This window comes from Pteropus alecto, unplaced genomic scaffold (genome assembly GCF_000325575.1).
Source record: "Pteropus alecto unplaced genomic scaffold, ASM32557v1 scaffold1197, whole genome shotgun sequence".
NCBI classification, from domain to species: Eukaryota; Metazoa; Chordata; class Mammalia; order Chiroptera; family Pteropodidae; genus Pteropus; species Pteropus alecto.
The window spans coordinates 574784-594423 of NW_006441068.1; the positions used below are offsets into that span (position 1 = coordinate 574784).

Below are 19640 nucleotides of genomic sequence, written 5' to 3' on the forward strand. Positions count from 1 at the left end.
TGCTACCATATGTAATAAAATGTCCATTTTACCCTTCCCCTTCAACCATGCTGTACTTCATTTCTTCAGGTTGCCTAAGAGCTGCCTGGTGGAATGGGGAGTGGGGAGGATGAGCATTAGACGCACTCTTTTCTTCTGGAATTGGGGCCTCCAGCCATTTTGGTAATTGCAGCTATGCCCACCAGACATGGGAGCATTGCTGAAATTCTAACATTAGTCACAAGTGTTTAGATATTAAGCCAGAGTTTTCAGCATTTAGGGAAAAGAGTTTTAAAAACAGAAACCATGGGGATCTAAAAAACAATAACCACACCCACCCCACTCCCAGTACCTATTATCAGCCACCTGAAACATGTCCAACAGACTCTTGAGATCAGGCTCAATGAAGTCTACTTCCATCTGGTTCCTATTTTTCGCATTGAGCCCTGTGTGGCCTTTGGGGCATGATTGTTCTTTGAGCCTCTGTCTCCAGGTTGCCTTGTGCAGAAGAATTAAAAAGCAGTATGTTTGGAAAGGGAGAAAGGCGCCAGATAAATGCCGAGGGTGATTACTTGGTGCTGCCACGTGGTGGCTTTCCTTCTGCCTGCCCTACCTGCCACTATGCCTTTGGCCCCTCCCCACTGGACCATGTGTCTTACAGTTGAGTAACCGCTACAATGTGTTGCTTTTCTTCAAAACTGCACAAATACAAAAACATTATCTACGTGAGGAGGAGAAAGATGACTGCTGCCCAGCCCCTGATGAGGAATATCTCAGACTTGGTAGAGAAACAGGTAAAGAAGTGTGCCCTGTGAGCTCACACACCCTCACCAGTTTGCCCCTTCGAATATTTTCAATGTAGAAGTCCAAGTGGCCTTAACATGAGTGAAGTTTCCTAAGTTTCATTCTCATCTCTCATTTCATTTCTGTCTTCTGTCCATCCCATTCGCCTCCCCACAAATTAAGATATGCAAACCTCCTCACAGGCCCAGCTTACACACCCAGGGATGATCAGTGAGAAGCCAAGCTAAAGGCAAAACTAAGTAAAATGTCTGACACAGGAAATCATTTCCCTCAAGCACCATCCTATTCTGTTTCCCTTCAGTACTAAATGCACTCACACGTAACATGCTCAGAACAGCACCTAGTATGTTGTAATAATAATAACAGAGTTTCCACACTGAGCACCTGCTTGTGCCAGGCACTGTGCTGTTGCCTCCACACATATTTTCTCATCTTTCCAACCCTGCCAGGTAGATGTCATCCTCCTCCACACATATTTTCTCACCTTTCCACCCTGCCAGGTAGATATCATCCCCCTTGTAAGTCCAGGGTCATGCACTCAGGAAAGTTAAATAACTTGATCACATAGCTAGCTGGGCTTCAAACTCATGTTTCCGTGATTCTAAGAAAAGTTCAATATATAGACTCTCTCCTCCTTACCTTTACCTTCCCCACCTTTACTTTACCTGTACCTCCCATCTTATATGTTAGGTCTCAGGAAAAAGCAGAGAGCACACTGAATCACTGAGGAAAGTTTAATAAAGGGAGGGTGCAGAAGGTGTGGGCAGAGTTAGGACAGAGCAACAAACATGGTGCAACAGCCTGGGGCTCAGTAACAGCAATGCTGTTACCTGGGCTGAAGAGAAGGAGCAGTTACCTGAAACTGGAGAGGGCCGTCCACTAAGAGCTGTGGCCTTTGGTGGAGGGCGACAACCAGCATGCAAGGGCTCCACAAGAAGCCAGAGGAAAACTTTTACTCTCCTACTCTTGGATATATTGCCATGTCTCTCGTTGATCATGCCCAAACAGAAGGCAAAGGACAAAAATGTCTGGTGGTACATTGCAGATAGATTGGCCTCAGGAAGCACAGCTCAGAAACAAATTTGGAGGAGCCAGCGAAAAACATCCAGCATGCCATCAAACCCTGCTGCTTTCGACTTAAGTGATCTTGCTAGGATTTCAGAAGGATGCATGGGAAGGGACACGATTATATGGATGTTAGAGAACTACTTCTGGTATAGAGAATTTGTATGACTATGGAAAGGAGACTTGAGAAGTACAGTAGACTCCGAGGCTCTTCATGTTTCTGGGTCACTGAAGCTATCAGCATTTGAGGTAAACGAACAGAGGTCAGGAGATTTCAAGCACAGATGAGTCATGCTTTTTGCCTCCTCCCAACCCAAGAGCCCTTTGATTTCCCTTTAGCTGCCTCTGCTTCCAAACATCAATGCTTCCTTTCCTCCCTACGACCATTTCCTTTCCCTTTCCTAAGATCCTTACCAACCAGAACCAAAAACATCTTTAGTTCGGACCATATTGCATCAAAAGCTGGAATAAAGCTAGAGAATGGCTCCCTAGAGAGAACATCAGGATCAGAAAAGGGAACAATCTTGATCATTTTCAAAAGATATGGATCCCAGCAAGAAGCCAGAGAGGGCTCTAAGGGAGCAGAAGATGAATGTGATTTTAAATGAGATTGAAACAAGGAAGGATGGAATTAAGAACAGGCATGAGAACCACAGGACAGGAGGGAGAGCTGAGTTAGCTGGGGCAGGGTGACTAGAAGCCAGAATTAGTAGTGAACCTTGATTCATCCTTGAGAGACAGGTTGTAACTGAAGGACATTAAAATCATGAGAGTTGAAAAATAAAAATAGGAGGGAAGATATGTAGGATGGGAAAAAGGATGAGAAGAAGCTAGTTGGAATAGTCACAAGAGAATTTATGTGGAACAATTTTCAAGTCTCCTCAACCCCCGTGCCCCTTCCCCAACCCCTTCTCCATCCACATACATGTACTTTTTATATATCTAAACAGGAAGAAAAAATGAAATCAGAAGAATGAGACCTCTGACTGCCCTCCCACCTAGAGCCAGGTTTCCATTTTTGCGCCAATAAATGGCTCTCCCTCCCCCACCTTTCCTCTGCTTATAAGCTGAGGGTTAGGTTTGGATATTGCAGTTGTAAGGTTATAATTTATGAAGACAAGGAGATGGGGAACAACATCAAAGAGAAACCAGAGTTTAGCAAATATCCCAAAGCAGGGCAGGAGGTCAGTCAGAGAACAAGAGACAACCAGGAACAAAACCTGAAGAGCTCCAGATGAACTTCTTGTGAGATAATTGGTTCCACTTCACCCCTCCCTTGAAGGCAGTTTCCCAGGGTCTTGCCTCCCTCAACATAGGCCAGAGTCCCTCGCTCCTGGCTCTGGTTGATAGAATACAAGGACTGGCAGCCAGAATTGGTATAAGTTGGTACGTGTGGATGTGCCAACTAGCCAGACACCTTCACACCCAAGTGACCTAAAGGAAGAGCCCATGGCCACTAGCAAAGGTGAAGCAAAAAAGTTACAGAAAAGGGTTACACTCTCAGGCCCCAGTCTATGGAGGTGCTTAAAGACACCAGTTTTGATTATTTCTTTTTTATTTCAAGTTTGTTCTGAGTTACTAGATTTATTGAATGTCTAATACACAAAGCATTCTACTTTTACTATTTATTTATCCCTCCCTCCTGTTAGTTTCACTATTTGTGTACCTTCAGAGAATTACTCTTTAAAATCTCTTCATGAGTTCCACAGTTTTCGAGCTGATGCCACAAGGCTCTTGTCACTGTATTCTTTAGCTTTATTCTCCTTCCCATTGAACTCTCTTAGCTATTTTGGACTTCTATCCCTAAAGTCAGGGAAACACATTCCTTGAGAATGAGAGGAAGAGAGAAACAGGAGTCCTAAGCCTGAAACGGAGACAAAAAGTCTCCGTAGAGACTTTGTGGCTCAGCTTCTGTGAAGACACCTCACCTCTTCTGAGCCTCTGAGCTCTGATCTTGAGGATGAGCAGGAACCACAGACAAGGTACCCGGCCCTTCCTATGCAGCTACTGCGGAGAATCACGAAGAACAGGAGACAGAATGGGAGCTTGGAACTGGGGAAAGTTAGAAAGAACCATGGCAACCACAGGGGGGCACTGCGTCCCCATGGGCTCTCGCCTGGAATGTCTAGGACCAACAAAGTAGAGGTCAGTCAAGGACAGCAAACCCCTCTCCCTTGCTCCCAGCAGAGAGCATCTCTCCTTCCACTTAACTCTTGAATTTCTTATGAGGGGACATCTATCAGAGACACACATGAACATCACCCATTTCACACACCATCTCCATGACAGGTACATAAATGCATGCGCTCACATATGTACACAGAAATGAGATTTTCTCCTTCTTCCAAAGACTGGCCTGCTAACATAAGTGTTACCTGTGCAGGTGACTGCGCTGAGAAGAGCTTCCTTCCCTTCCCTAATGCACAGCAGCAGCTATTGCCAGTCAAGGCTGATGCTGGTTGGAGTTCTTTGCCTTTTCCTCATGTTTTGTTTGCCTAGGAGCTAGTTGGACCAATGATTCCAATTATACAGTTTCTTTTCTTTAGTGTGGCATTCAAGTGCCTACTGCCTGCCCTGCGTGTGGTCACTCAACACCCTGTCCCCTTCTGATCCTGACTACTGCATTTAAAATAGACTCAGTCCTATGAGACAGTGATGAAATGCTCAAGAATCACAAACATGCCCCATGTCCCATTTCCACATTGGTTTGTCAGCACTAGATATCGAGCTGCATTTGCCGTCAGCTCAGTTTCACTGAGGAAAGTGTATAATTACCTGAGGGGTTCTATACAGTCATCTGGCAAGTGATCTGGTAATATTTCATCCACAGTGCTCTGGTCAATAATGCTGTGGAGTGCCTTCTCATTTTTACTTCTTGTGCCTCAAGAGCTCATGAATCGGCTTGCAACAGCCACAGAATATCTAAAGTCTTCTGGACGATTGTTGTTCATACTTGTTGAAAGGCTTCTCAGAGAGCCACAACCATGGTCTAACTCCCTGAGTTCCTGGGTTCATGTGGAGGAATTCCTCGGAGGAACTTCTCTTTGCTTCCGTGACTCACCTGGAGGAGTCTTCAGATTGGGATCGACTATGAGTGACCCAATGACCCCACTAGTAACTACATGAGGCCCAGTCTGATGACTGTGCTGAACCACCTAAAGTGGAATCTGGGTGACCCCAGGGATGATCCTGCAGGAAGATGGGTCACAAGATGTCCTTGGGCACTTTAGTCAGCTTTCTGTACTTCCTTCTTTAAGATCATGATGTTGGTGACATCTCTGAAACCCTACTGCATTTCTCAATAACTGATAAGGAAGTCTTCTAAGAGCTAAGTAGCTCCTCTCCCCAAACTTGATGATATTATCAATACTAAGGACAATACCAATCTATTGAATAGGGGCCAGTGACATTTAGTCACATTTTGTTTAGTGCCTATGCTATACAAGCCCCCTTCCATGGTTTGTCACTTTGAGAAGAGAATACGAGAGTTGGGCAAGGAGAGGGTAGGAAAGGGGTATGATGCAGACATACTCAGACAAAGAATAATGGTGCTCAGATTGCTCTACAGTTTATTGTTACAGCAGAAGTTGTGGGAGACAGGAGAGCACCTTCCACACATAACACACTGTGGTCAGAGCCCCAAGGTAGCCCTTCCCACCTCTATGCCAAGCCCCAAGCAGCCCTGCTCCAGCCTGGCTCCCACCCCCTCCCACTCTAGACACACACTGTCTAGACAGCTACCAAAGTTAGTGCAGCCAATGGCCCCAGGCCCCTTCCTGTTGCCCCAGCTCCAATCTTTCCCTCAAACTTGTTCATTGCCCACCACCTCCCATTCAAACCTTCATTCACACACTGGATGTTTCTATCACATCCTGAGGACCACTAACCCACCAGCAAGCCTCCCCTCACACATTCATTTAGGCCCATACCCTTCAGAGAGCTGAAGAGTTAATGAGACGTCGTATCAGCTTTGGTGAGTGGAGCCCCAGCCCCAAGTCCCTACCCTTGCAATGGGATGAGTAGAGAGAGTCTGGGGGAGGCACCATGGACAACTGCAACGACCTCTTTTCCCCCATCTACAGACACCTAGATAACGGAAAGTGGACACATCCCCTCTCCCCGCTAACACCAGAATGAGGGAGAGGGATCATTTAGGGGACTGGGTGCCCTAAGAGATATTAGGACATCTCTCCCAGGAGCTGAAGGGAATCACAGGTTAGAGGTCAAGATTAGGGTAGCAATCAAAGATCAAGGTCATCTCCACACGTGATCTGCCCAGCTTCCCTTGCTCACTCTGGCCCAGTGCCCTTTGCACCTCCCAGGTTAGTGCTGGGGGAGGTGAGGGCTGGGTCCCACACCAGGCCAAAAGGGCCATTCAACAGGAGACCTCCATGGTGTGCCCCGGGGGCCCTGAAGAGAGAGTCCCAGACTCGCTGCTCTGGGACATGGTGCGAGAGCGGGACCGGCTGCCATCAATGGATGCTGCACTGGTCAGGGAGGCTGTGCGAGAACGAGACAGGCGAGTCATGCAGGATGAGGCCACTGTGGAGACAGAAGGATAAGCAAGCAGTCAGAGAGGAGGTAGGAAAAGAGATGCTGGCAACTCGGAGTTGGGTGCTTGGGTGGAGACGAGAGTTACGAATGGGGCCAGGGGCTCAATGAGCTCGATTTGGCAGATGATGGTAAGTCCAGGAATTATCCTAAAATGCGTCCTCCCCTCAGTGGCCATCCCTCGTCCTGTGCAGCAATCCCTCGTCCGCATGATTCCATACTCACTGTAGCCCATGCCTTGCAGGAAGTACTTGATGGCCTCGGTCAGCTTGCCTGGCTGTGGAGGTAAGATGAGGCAAGAAGACAGGTGAGGTTAGAAGCTGAGCGGGAGCCCAAGGCTGTGGCAGGTTGGGGATGGGCTGTATGGCAAAGGATATAGTTCAGTGCCATTAATACTCCACCCCAGGGATGGCAGGGGTACTCACCTGCGTCAGCTGGGGCTGACCTCCGGAGTCGGCCATCTGCTCAGAAGAGAGCCACCCAGAAAAAGTGACACACACATGAATAAAGTGAGCCAGGCCAAGAGGCAGAAAAGGGTCTCCTTTCCCTGCTTCCCCACTCCAGGCCCTTAGGAGTTTTGTTGTTATTGTTGTTTTGTTTTGTTTTGTTTTTCTCTATGTATGTGTGTTTTGTTTTGTTTTATTTTTTATTTCATCCACTCCACTTGCTCCCAGGCAGGACCCTGGAGGCCTAGAAGTTGAATCTAAGATTCAGGATATAGAGCTCTGGACAGGGGACCAGGCTGGGCATGAAGTAGGGTTACTGACCTTGAGAAAAGAGGTCTGGGTGGGGTCCAGTTTTGAGTTACACTCCACCTGGAGTAAGGAGGAGGCTGAATGAAGGAGGTCACTCTCTCCCTATGACTCTTCCCATCCAAGACACCCAGGGATCCAGACCCCAGTTCCTCTCCTATCAGCTCCCTACCCATTTCCTTCCTACCAAGAATCAACCTCTTAGGCACCATAGTTGCTGTCGCTCTTCCTGTCCCTAACCAAGCTTCCCTCTTGGCAAGATACCCCTCTGACCACCAGCCTAAGACTCCAACCCTCCCATGCCCACTCCAAATTCTCTACTGACCACTGCATCTTCATGGGGTGCTTGGTCTCCTACCACCAACATCACAGGGCACCTAGAGGCACAGTGTCGGGGAGAAGGCAGTGAGCACCTGAAACTCCCTTACTCACCCCTTCCCAGAAGAGCAGCTGGAAAATGTCTGGCTCCAAAGAGGAAACAGCCTTCTAAGCCCCACCGATCCCACCCAGAGGATGCAAAGGCAGAAGACCTGGAGCTAGAGGGTGGTGATTTGCTAAATGGGATGGTGCAGGGGAGGTGACAAGAAAATTCCCTGGCAAAAGATTCTTCTTCTAAAAGATACAAGCACCAAGGGAAGACCCAGGGGGAGAGGCAAAGCTATCTCTCTTAAAGTCTTACTTGAGGGTGATATCGCCTCCACGCTCCAAGTTCAGGTCTCGGCGGCTAGAGAAAGATTAAAAGAGGAGTAGAAATTGTAGGCAGGCAATGCTATCCATCCAGATAGAAACTCCCCCATTAGGAAGCTATCTTCCTCTTAAAAACTACAGTCAAATATTGGTAATTAAAAGTGGGAATCGAAAGGGAAGGTGGTAGGCAGGCCTCAAGCACAATCCCTACAGCCACTGTGCCCTAGGTCCCTGGTCAGAGGGTAGCGAAGGGGGAGGAAAGGCACAAGGACAGATCATCATCTGGGAATCCGAAACTCTAAGGGAAGTAAACAGGAGAAAGGGGGACATCTTACATTTCTTCCCACTGGGTCTGTTCTGCAGCTACCCCAGTTACGCATCAAATCCCTCCCTCCTTGCACACGTTGTACTTTCTAAACTTCTCTCTCCTCTTCTTTGCCTCCCCATTACCTCCAGTCACTGCTTCTACCTTGCTTTCACATGTACACGCACACACACTGCCCACTCACTTGTTGTAGCTGTTCCAGTATAGTTCAATGTTGTCCAGGTTGGGCGCACGTGCAATGATATTTCTATACTTCTGTATCAACTCAGAATTTCTAGACAGCTCTTCCTGAAGGAAAGAAGAGGGAGAAAAATTAGGGTTAGGAAAAGAAGCCAACATGACTGGATGCAAAGAGGCAAACCTTTTTTCCTCCCCATATTCTGTCTCAGCTAAGGAAGTCACCCCAAGCATTCAAGTCTCTGTTGGTCCCTCTTCTTCCCCCATTTTCCGCAACCACATACTTGGCTGAAAAGATGTCCAAGGATCATCTCCGAAATGGAAGAGGTGAGGCCTGTTAGCTACGAGGAAAGGGAAGGTGAGAAAGCTCAGGACATTAAGGGAGAAGAGACCCAGGCAAAGTGACACAGCTTCTTTCTTGCTCTATGAAGTTCACAGGTCAATCGTTTATACTGGTAGAGCTTAACTGGACCCACACAAAGGAACCTCCACCCTAGATCTCAGCACACAGGCCCCTGCCAACCTTATGGGCTGCCCAGTCCATCCAACCCTTGGCATTGGGATCAATGTTGATGAGGACAAGACCCTCAACTGTATCCTGGTGGTTAAGCTAAAGGGCAGAAGAAGGAAGAGCAATCAGAGGCAAGGCATGGCCTTATCCCTTCCCCACTGAGTTTCACCCATCTTAGGCTCCCAAGGGGCCTCCCTCCCCACCCTCAGACCCATGTCCTCCCATCGAAACCCACACTAGCAAACGAGACTCTCTTAATCAATCTGCCTAGGCCTTGGACCTGTCTTTCCCTCACTGGGGATTTTTACTCCTTACAGCATATCGCGATAGGATGTAGGCTCCAGCTCCAACACCAATTCCAATTATTGTAGAGAAACTGTGAAGAGAAATATATGTCTAATGGACCCTGGTGTCCAAAACTTTGGCTTTCCAAATTCTTCACCCTCCTTCCTAAGGACACAGGCACACAGAAGGAAAGAAAGGGACCTGCCAAAGAGCTAAAAGCTAACACTGGTAATCAGTGTAGGACCCTGAAATGTTTCCCCAGCTCCCTCTTGGAGAACTATTGTCCTGAAAAGAAATAGCCATCCACCAACCAACTGTTTTCCTAGGTAGCACTGTGTCCATTCTCAGTTTTCAGGAGCGAGTTAAACTTGTTCCATTTTAGTTCCTGGTTCCTCTAGAGGAACTTAAAAGAAGGAAATTTGAGGCAGGATGTAAAGATAAAACAAACAACAGGAAGAAGGGGGTTAAAGAGCCAAAGGGGTGAACCAGAACGGCCTGGGGCCCTGCTGTCCAGTAAAAGCCAAGCCAAGGACAGAGGTGCCCCACGTGCATACGCAGGAGGCCTTGCCTGTCTTCTTCTTCCTTTCCCCCCTCTCCCTTACACACAGGACTCCCTGTTTCCAGGTGTGTTTATGGAGGAGGGGGAGTAGGAGGAACAGAGGAACAGAGACAGGTCTATCCGGTTCCTCAGGGATTGTCACCCCCTCCTTTTCCATTCTAGCTTCCTGATCCCTCCTCAGCCTGACGCAGGGCTGAGCATAGTCCCTCTTTTTTCCTTTCTTCCATCCATTAGGGCTACTCCGATGACTTAAGTCAATTTTCCAAACCCACCCACTCACTCTCTCAAAAATCAGTTGAGAGCATGGAGGAGGAAGACTATATCTAGGCCAGAGACCAAAACTCGCCCGGGAACCATGGTGGGCATAACAGTTTTAAGGGCCACCTTGTGCTGGAAAGAGAACTCTGGTTTGGAGGGATCCCCAGGCTTCTCACTTTAAGTACTGCAGGATGCAAGGGATCATGTCTGCAAGCTGGTCCAGAGACGGGTACTGATATCTGGAGAAGAGAGGAATGTTAAGGAAAATACCAACCTGCCCCCATTGCCTTCACCTCAGGGTGTCCTACTCACCCTGTCAGAGAATCACCACTGCCCTCCCTTTCCTCCTCCCCTGGTCCAATCTTCCCCACACTTGCCCTGTGCCTCACAGTCTGATGAGGAGGGAAGGAGCTAATTCTCACCCCACAGGGAACACAGGAGCCCCCTCTTCCATCCCAGGGGCATCCACATGAACCCGCACGAAGTTCTGAATGATTTCCTGCATATCCCCGAATTGAAACAGCGACTGGAAGCAAGATTTATCTAAAGAGAATCCCCAGCACCCAAACAGTAGAATCAGACAGGGAAAAGTGTCCCCAGAACCCACTCTCTTTCTTTCATGCTACAGTCAGACTAGGAGAGAATGTCTCCTTGACATGCCACATGGCTCCCTTCCTGCCCATGCGGACCCTTCCCCTTACACTGGGGTTTTACTCCTCCCCCCCGCAAGCCTCTTCCCAAAAAGGAATAGGAGGGGAAGTGAAAGTCCTTACAGTTGAGTCCCACATCATGGTAGGTGAGGATCGCTGGGCGTTTGGGTTTGGGGGTGCCATAGACAGTAAAAGTGACAGAGCCATAAGGTGTCTCCACAGAGTGAGTCTGCAGGAAAATAGGTAACCATCAGGTAGGAGTTAGGCTGAAAAGAAAAGAGGCAGGAGAAAGACCTCTATAAAAGTTGAGGAGTTGATGCAGGAGGAGGGGCAAAGAGAGGAGACGGGAACAAAGTACTAGAAATAAGATCAACAAGAATTCAGTTTAGGTAAATATGACAGTGGAAGATGATTTTTGAGAGTGGAGAAGAATAATGAAAGATTGAAGAGCACTGAGGAACTTTGAGAAGGCAGACAAGTAGGAAAAGGGAGAGCTAGGGATGGGGAAGGAAAGAAATAAAAGGAAAGGAAGCAAAGAGGAGAGCCAGGTAGGGGTGCCTCTCTCTCCTAGGGGAGAGGAGAGCCCCTCCTCCCACCCTGGGACTGCCCCACGCTGTTACCTGTCCCTGGTCCAGGAGGATTCGGGCAGCTAGCTCAGCCTCCTGGAGAGAGACACACACAGACAGATCCACACAGAAACACACAGCCATGAAGAGTCACAGATGGAGAGACAGACATAGATAAAGAGAGATAGGTCAAGAGATAACAGAGACCAAAAACAGAAAGAGGTAACAAAAAGAGACATGGAGAGGATGAAGATTAGTATAGTAACATGACAAAGGCCTGGACTCCAAATTATGGTTTATGGGAACAGAAACATCGGTAGAGGTGGAGAAAGTAGGGATGTGGGTTAAAATGAGATTCTGGATTTGGAAAGGTAGGAGATGGGGAGGCTTGGAGGTCTGGAATTCGGGTCTGGGAGTCAGAGGGTCTCTAATAACCTTGGCCACCTCGGGTGTCTGCCCTGGCAACAGTGGCTTCTCCTCCGTGATCTGCACCTCCTGCAGCTCCGCCATGGTGGCCTGGCAGGGTAAAGAAACATCAAGACTGGAGAGGTTGCCCCTACACCCCCACATCTCTGAATCTTGAATACCTGCTTCCCAGGAGCTGAAGACGACTCTAGAACACAGAGAGCCTTTCCTGCCCAGCTCCATGTCCAAGCCACTGGGGAGGGGGTGGGGGGCGGGGTGCGGCGGGTTGTGGAAGAGGATCCAGGACAGCACTTCTCTTCAGATTGGCCATCCTCACTGCTCCCCTCAACACCCACACTTCTGGACCCTCCTCCCCTATCCTGGATGGAAATACCATCCAGGGTGGGGCAGCAGGGCAGCTCAGGTTTCCCAGGCTATATTTAGGGGCCACCCCATACTCCCAGTTAGGTAGGGGGTGAAACGCGTGGCTCAGTGACCGGGTACTCCAAAGATACTAAGGGACTGGTAGTGAGAGCTCACAACTGACTGTAACCTTCAACTAAAGCCCCAAGGTCAGCAGCTCAAAAAGAAAGGGGCTAAAAATGATCTGAGTAACTTGACCAAGAGAGGGACAAGGGACATCTGTGTCCAACTGACCCAAAGTCTCCCTTCCTTCCAAGACTCTCCTTCCCCACTGTGAATAAATCAGCATACATCCAACATTAGTGGGGCCCGTGAGTAGCAGAGCAGGCTTGCAGACCAGCACAGTAAAGAGCCTGCAGCCTGGGGGGTGGGGTCACTTACTGGGCTCCTATTGGCTGGATGCAGTGGGGTTAGAGTTCAGGGTTCTCACTGCTCCTGGCTCTGGGGTCTGAGAAAACAAGGCAATGAGGTGAATGACATGGGAGACAGTCCCTGGGTCTTTTAGGGACAGAAAGCCTCAGCCGAGACCTGGACTACCAAGTCACCATCGCTCCCCAGGTCACTAACCCTCCCCAATCTGTAACCCTGAGTCCAGTGAACACACCTTCTCTAGGCTTCAACCAGAATCAATACAGGTTGGAGGGGCCTTCGGGGCAACACAGTGAGCAGTTATCAGTCCAGGTTATGGGGGGGAGAGGAGGAAGTGCTGATGTGGAGGAAGGAGTGTGGCTTGTGTCAGAACCTCTGGATTCTAATCCCTGGCTCTGCCGCTACTGGTGTGACCTTGGTCCAGTCTGTACTACTCTGGGCCTCAATTTCCTATTTGCAAACTAGATGTGGGGACTAGGGGACCCCCAAATTTTTGACAGCTCTCGAGCGAGACCAGGGTAGCAGAGCATGGCTGTTTCCCTCCGCCATTAAAAAGGAAGAATAATTTAAAAAGCCTCGTGCCTTCGCTTCTCTCCTCCACCCAGTCTTGGTGTGGGTCCCGCGAGTGGAGAAAAGCGAGGAAGGCGGTCCCACGATCTCCTCCCAGCCTCCCCCGACAGACGACCCGCAAGGGCCGAGCGCCAGCTGGGAAGGATGAAGAGTAGAGATGAGACTGACCGGGCCCGGCACGCGGGACCGGTCCTAACGAGTCCATACGCTGCCTCTCGGCGTGAGGACCGACTCCCTCGCGCTGCGGGCGCGAAGCGCCCTGGACCCTGGACACAGCCTCGCGCACACGCTAAACACGCCCTGCAGCTCGCCGAGCCTCAGCCTTTGTGCGAAGCAGCCCGGCACCCGCTCCCGACCGGCCCCTTCCCGCGAGCGGTCGGCTACCAAAGATTGGGATCAAACCGCCCACCGGCGGAGCTGGCGCCAGCCAGGCCCCGCGGCCCTCGCCTGCCCCTCCCCCTACCTGCTGCCGCCGCGGCTGCTTCCACCTTCACTTGCCTTTGACTCCCCGGCATTGATGCGGTTGCTTGTGTTAGGAAATATTTGGTTGATGCTTCTATGGATCGAACACGCCCCCCCTTTACCCTGCCCTGGCTGCCTGCCGCTCCCGAGGGCCCGTGCGGGGGTCCCGAGGGGAGCGCTAAGAAAAGCAAACTGTGGGTGCTTCCGGGCTCCTGTGGCGCTCCCCACAACATCCCCCGGCAACCGGGCGGTTGTGGGTGTGCGGGGATCCTTTAGCCCTGCTGAGAATCCCCACGACCGCCCTCAACACCGCTCCCACCCGTGACCTGGATCTGCCAATCGCACTGTGGCTCCTTCTTTAGTCCCCAGATTCAGTGGTAGGGACGGGTAAGGGGAGACGAACCCAGGGCGCTGACACCCTATGATTTCGACACCGCCCGCCCGGAAACAGAGAGCCTGGTTCAGGAAGGAGAAAGTGGGCGGGGATCGCCGCTGAGCAGGCGGGGGTCTTGCCGGCCAGGAGGGGCAGGTGTGCTAGCACCGACTTGGGGCGGGGGCGTCATCGAGGGCGCAAGAGTTCCAACTCCGGGACGCCCAGGGTCCTGGTACCTCCTCTCTTTACTGCGTCCCGATGCCTGCTGTCCGGCTGGCTGCTCCTAGTGAAGTTGGAAAACAAGGCGGGGAGGGGGCGGGGAATGCGAGAAGGGGGCGCTATAAATAGAGGGAGATCGCAAGAGGGGGAAGAGGATGGCCAACTGGGACTCCAGGGTCAAGGCCCCAAAGCGGGGCGGAGGAGGGGCCAGGGACCCCCAGGGGCTCTGACTCTTGGATAAACAGGCGCGGAGGCGGAGTTAATTCTGCGGGGGTGGAGTGGGGGCTTGAGGAGGACGCAGTGTCCCAGGCCGGGACCCAAGAGACCCTGTGGCATCGCGCTAGCCCCTCCTAGTCCGGCCCAGAGAAGGAGGGTGAGACCAGCTCGGCCCGACTGACTCGCAATGCCCAGGCGACGGTTTCTCAGGGACTGCTGCGTCTCCCTCAGGGCCTGGGTGGGTTTGCTGCCCTAGACTCTTCACTGGCCCTGCCCTTCCCACACCTAGATGCACCTTCCCTGTGCCCCTAAGAGGAAAGCCACCTGGAATGGCATAGTTATGTGGCTAAGGCAGAAGGAAACCAGATTTAATTTCTTCCCACCTGCACCCCTTTCAGCTCCCCTCCCCCCAGGGTCCCCACCCCATCCTCCTTCATCCTGGTTCCTGAGTTGCCATTTAGGGGGCTGGGCACCAAGCCAGCTAGGAACAATGGCCAATGGAACTGAAGCTGCCAACTGCAACACCAGCACAGATTGCCCCCCCCACACCCCCAAATTGCCCTCCCCACTCCCTCCTGGGAACCACCACCCCCCCCCATAACCCCCCTTACCACCCACAAGTCCCCTCCCATCCAGGGAACATCAATGCCCCTTTCATCCCCACTTGGCAGGGTCTATTGGAAAGAAGGAGGGGTGGATAGGGAGGAGGTGACCCAGAGTAAGAGAACCAGTCAGGATAAAACCCAGCTTTCAACAACCCCAAATCTAAAGGGCCCCCCTTCAATTTCTTAATTTAGAGCACCCAAGTTTTCCTATATTCCTTTCCCCCACTCCCTTCATAACTATTTCCCCAGAAACTGGCACAGAAGCTGGGCACCCTAGCTCCTCACTTAGCCTCCTCTCCCCTCTGGATGCCAGTTTAACACTCCCAGACAAGGAAAAGCTGCTAGAATTAGATCGTACATAAAGATGCCTAGGACAGGAGAGAAATCTCACCAGCCCTCCTGGAACTGGGGGAGAAAGAATGTCTAGAGGGAGAACTTTTTGTTTGCTGCCTTCTCTGATGTGTCTAAAGTAGACTTACTTGGAGTGGGGGAGGGAAGGACCTGGAGGTTCCAGCATCTAAATTCGTCTCTGGGTCAGGATGACTCAGGGGGAACCTGATAAGGGGCCTAGGCAGGGGCGTGGGGCGGGCAGGAGATAGGAAATTTCCACTGAGATCTGTTTGCTTCCTAGGTGCAGGGGTCTCAGCCTGCTGCAGGCAGAAGTGAGGCTGCTTCTGCTCTAAGATAGGGTTACTCCTTGTCAGGGCAGGTCCCAGCCAAACCCTGTATAAATGGCCCAATAAAGATAACCTCTCAAGCTAACTTCCTTCTCTTGGGCCAGAAGTGGCTTCAAACTTTACCTTCAACTAAGCAACAATTTTAAGTATTTGCTATGAGAAGCCACTGTATAGATGGAATTCAAAGAAGTGTGAAGTCTAGTCATACTCTCTCTAGAAGCTTATGATGAAATAGTTGAGAGAAGGTAAAGAGAGAAAAAGTTAAGAAAAATGGCCTATGTATAAGATGAATTGTTTAAACAGTAAGTCCTATGACAATAGTTTCCCACGCTTCTCAAGTGAGAGTTCAGAGATTTCCATTCCCACATGAAGGTTTTAATATTCTGATAAAGACAAACCATGAATTTAGCAATAATTTCAAGTAAGTTTGTATAATGTTCTGATAATCACGGTATCTTTGTCTATAGTAATACTTATATGCACAAAGCATATTGTTTATTCAGTTGACAATCAACATATATACATATCGATTCCAAGGGCCCTTGTAATAATCCAGAAATCCTCACCCCAAGAGGCCGTGGCCCACAGACTCGGAACCTTGTCTTAATATAATTCAGAGGAAGAAAAGGGGTTTGTTCCTAGGGTGAGCCACCCTACGACAAGTGCAGCCATGGAGTATAAATAAGAGAGAGGAGTATTCTCTCCAGGAAGAGAGAGCATGAGGGAAAATTTGGGGGGCAGAAATACACAAGTTATTTTGAAGAATGGAATAGTAGTTGCTTTGTGCAAAGTACTTCACATGTATTATCCCCCAATACCACAGTTTAAGTATTATTATCCTTCCTGTACAGATGAGAAAACTAAAGCTCGGAGATGTTTAGTGACTTACCCAAGACCAACCAGCTAATAAGTGACAAACTTAGGACTCAAATCCTCACCCAGATTCATTCCACTCCAAGGGTATGTTCTTTCCACTATGAGGTAGCCTCACAAGTATGTAGTGATTAGGCCATTATTGCCCCAGATGAAGAATGATATTGATGAGAGGTGGGTGTTGTTTAGTAAGATAGATTGGGGCCACATATGAAGGTCCTTGAATGACAGGAAAAAAAGTTTGGCACCAAAGATCCACAGAGTGTTCTTGAGCAGTAGTGAATAAAAAATAGTTTTGTGAAAAGTAATCTGTTGGAGGGGTTAATAGAGATGAATCATAGGGTAGGTGGGGATACAGCATTCAACGTAGGAAAGAGATCATTTAGAAGTCAGCATAATCACCTAGATATGACAAAGACTTCAAAAAGTGTGAGAGTAATAGCAACGGGAAAAAAAAGGAATGGATGTATAAGACAAGGAAAAAACATTTATAGGAACTGGTGACTGCTTAGACAGAAAGGAGAGGAAGTCACCAACCTAATTGCTCTACTTTAAGGTCCCTGAAGTTTATCCATCTATACAGTTTCTGGCTAGAGAAAAAGCCGAAGAAGAACCCCTGAGGAGCATTCTTGACCTGCACAGAAACTTATCTGGAAGACTTTCAGAGTCTGAGACTCAGGCTCACCCTGACCTATTTCACCCTGACTCACGCAGATCTGTTATACTCCAAGACCCATGCCCTTTCCACATTGGGCCCGATATTGGTCGCCATCTAAAGTTCCCATTGAGATTGGTCTGCCAAAGCCAGTGGAATTCTCCATGTTGGCCTGGGCCTGGAGAGGAGAAAGGAAGGTAATGTTGAACTGATGCCAACTGTTTTTATTAACCCCTTCCCTGGGCTCTCTTCAACCTTTGTTGAGGGGCAGAGCATAAGGCGATTTGACTGGGCCCCAGCACACTTGATCAAGCTGGGCTGGGATGATTTGGGAAGTCTGATCATCTGGAGAGATCAGAAGGTTGGTAACTTGCACATTTGGTAGGGAAACCAAAACACCCCTCCTCCCAAAACCAGGACTATAGCTAAGGTGATGTCACATAAACACTACTGAGGTCATAGAACCTTCCATCTCCTCCCCTGTCTGTCTCCCCATTATCACAGTCTCCCCAGCCAGCAGGCTCCCACATATCCATACGAAGGAAGGGTCAGACACCATCCGGGTACTCCTAGGTACCAAAAGTGGTGGGGATGTGAGTGGTGGTGGTGATTACTCAGAATGCAAGATTCACACTAGTACCCCTAGTGCTGAGAACAGTGGGTGGAATGGGAGTAAGAGAGAAGAGGGTAGAGAGGAAAGGGAGTAGGGATTTGTTCCTGTTGCTGATTCCAATTTTATCTTAACCCCAGTCCTTATTCCCCTCCCTTCAGTCTTCCCTTCCCCTCCCTCACCCCTACGTCTCCCCTCACTACTCTCCTCCCTCACCTCCAGTTGACCATGGCATCAGAAGCAGAAAAAACATTCCAGCGGTTTGCTGTCTTTGGAGAATCATCAAGCAGTGGCACTGAAATGAACAACAAAAACTTCTCAAAGCTGTGTAAAGACTGTGGCATCATGGATGGCAAATTGGTCACTTCCACTGATGTGGACATCGTATTCAGCAAAGTCAAGTAAGGGACCAAAGATGGGAGTGGGGGTGGTGAGTAGAACAAGCAAACTAGTGGGACATGGAAGGGTTCGTGGGATGGAACATTTGTAACGGGTCTACTGAGCACCTACCGGGTACCTGGCACTGTCTATTCCCTGTCCTCAAGACATTAGGTGGCCAAGTCTGAGTAAAGGGAGGTTTGGACCTTAGAAGGTAATGAGTTCATATTCCAGAGTCCCTGGATTTGTCTGACTAGGGCCAAGAATGCCCGAACCATCACATTTCAACAGTTCCAGGAGGCAATGAAGGAACTGGGCCAAAAGCGGTTCAAAGAGAAGAACCCAGATGAAGCCCTGGGGAACGTTTATAAACTCATGGAGGGCAAGGATCCAGCTACCACTGGTGTTACTGTGAGTGACATTCTTCATCCCTAATACTTAACCCTGCTTCCTTAAATCCCTGCTGCTCCCACCTCCTCTCCCACACTCTGATGACCCTGACACCTGCCAAGTGATAGGTTAGGGAGGCAGGGCAAAAAGCCTCTGGGGCACTGTTGGTACTGGAACAGACTTTAGAGATCATCCAATCATTTCAGAAATGAGGAAACTGTGGCCCAGAGAGGAGAAGTGACTTGCCCAAGGCCCATGGCTATTTTAATAGTAAAATTTAGACTCATTCCCAAGAGTCCAGTATCTGAGCCAAGCAACTAGGGCCTGGTGGACACAGAGTGCAGAGGACTTCGTACCTGATCCCCACTCTTCTTCCTGCTCTTGTGAAAGGTCTAATCTCTGACTTCTTGCCTCTCGCCTACTCTCTGTTCTCTATTTGTCCCCTCTCTACTAAAAGCTTTTTCTACTCTAGGTTTCAAATAGGACGTACCCAGTGGGAGGGACATTGCTTATTGAGTCTGGGGTTGAAGTCTTCTGGCTGAAGCCTGGTCAAAATAAAGCAGAAAAATCTACACACGTTTCACTCACTCCCACACACCAGACTTTTCCTCCCTCACAAGTAGGTAGCTCTTGCCACAGTTCCTGCCCATAGCCACATGGGCCCTGAAAAGGTGGCACCACGCCATGGGTAGAACACCAGCAGAATCAAAGGCCATCTTTAGAGAAGGGGTGTGATAGTGGAGGAGGAGGGAGAGGGATCAGACCCATGATCCTCTGGCTTACAGAAAGCAACAACCGTTGGTGGAGTGAGCCGGCTGACGGATACCAGCAAGTACACCGGCACCCACAAGGAGCGCTTTGATGAGAGTGGCAAGGGCAAAGGCATCGCAGGACGGGAAGAGATGACCGACAACTCAGGTTATGTGAGTGGCTACAAGGGTGCTGGCACCTATGATAAGAAGGACCACTAGGGAGTAGCCTCATCTTAACCTGCCAGCCCTTGACCCTGCATCTTTAACACCAGGGAGCTTGGGGAACAATAAACATCTGTGTGTGCAGCAGCTAATGAGCTCTGTCTTCTACCAGGGTGAGATGGATGGACCCGTTGCTGTAGAGAGAGGAGAGAAGAGAAAGCCCAAGGACTCAGGGTTTCTAGCTCGCCATCTTTTGCCTTACTTAGCCTGATGCCTCCAAGCCATAAGTTAGCATTCCCTTCAACAACCGCTTCTAAGATCAGGGCTGAGGA

General features: G+C 49.6%; 2 protein-coding genes across 9 annotated transcripts; one reads left to right on the forward strand and one right to left on the reverse strand.

The window, feature by feature from the left end:
* Window positions 1-5391: 5391 nt before the first annotated feature.
* On the reverse strand, window positions 5392-14021 carry NDRG2 (NDRG family member 2). Of its 8 annotated transcripts, none has more exons than XM_025051379.1 (17): window positions 13802-14021; window positions 12379-12445; window positions 11605-11685; window positions 11224-11265; window positions 10727-10832; window positions 10376-10496; window positions 10130-10192; window positions 9167-9227; window positions 8864-8950; window positions 8625-8681; window positions 8348-8451; window positions 7831-7875; window positions 7477-7528; window positions 7167-7214; window positions 6825-6860; window positions 6625-6676; window positions 5392-6390 (listed from the first exon to the last, which is right to left on the reverse strand). In XM_025051379.1, the coding sequence occupies exons 3-17, from the start codon at window positions 11677-11679 to the stop codon at window positions 6224-6226; spliced, it is 1116 nt and encodes a 371-aa protein (XP_024907147.1). In that variant the 5' UTR covers window positions 11680-11685; window positions 12379-12445; window positions 13802-14021; the 3' UTR covers window positions 5392-6223. The 8 variants fall into 8 exon arrangements, with proteins under 8 accessions (XP_024907147.1, XP_006918371.1, XP_006918370.1 ...); XM_006918309.3 differs by having other exon boundaries at window positions 13725-13818; XM_006918308.3 differs by lacking the exon at window positions 13802-14021 and adding an exon at window positions 13400-13461.
* Window positions 14022-17564: 3543 nt separating this feature from the next.
* Window positions 17565-19457, forward strand: TPPP2 (tubulin polymerization promoting protein family member 2). Its single transcript, XM_006918314.1, has 4 exons — window positions 17565-17589; window positions 17788-18027; window positions 18262-18415; window positions 19180-19457. Exons 2-4 carry the CDS (start codon window positions 17855-17857, stop codon window positions 19363-19365), a joined length of 513 nt encoding a protein of 170 aa, XP_006918376.1. The 5' UTR covers window positions 17565-17589; window positions 17788-17854; the 3' UTR covers window positions 19366-19457.
* The last annotated feature ends 183 nt before the right edge of the window (window positions 19458-19640 follow it).

Excerpts from the sequence above, each read along its gene's own strand:
- NDRG2 (XM_025051379.1), bottom strand. The coding sequence starts at position 11,679 with ATGGCGGAGCTGCAGGAGGTGCAGATCACGGAGGAGAAGCCACTGTTG. Across the intron at positions 7,876-8,347 it reads TACTGGAACAGCTACAACAA|CCGCCGAGACCTGAACTTGG; the intron begins GTGAGTGGGCAG and ends ATCTTTCTCTAG. Across the intron at positions 6,677-6,824 it reads GTCAGCCCCAGCTGACGCAG|CCAGGCAAGCTGACCGAGGC; the intron begins GTGAGTACCCCT and ends TTACCTCCACAG.
- TPPP2 (XM_006918314.1), top strand. The coding sequence starts at position 17,855 with ATGGCATCAGAAGCAGAAAAAACATTCCAGCGGTTTGCTGTCTTTGGA. Across the intron at positions 18,028-18,261 it reads ATCGTATTCAGCAAAGTCAA|GGCCAAGAATGCCCGAACCA; the intron begins GTAAGGGACCAA and ends TTGTCTGACTAG. Across the intron at positions 18,416-19,179 it reads CAGCTACCACTGGTGTTACT|AAAGCAACAACCGTTGGTGG; the intron begins GTGAGTGACATT and ends TCTGGCTTACAG.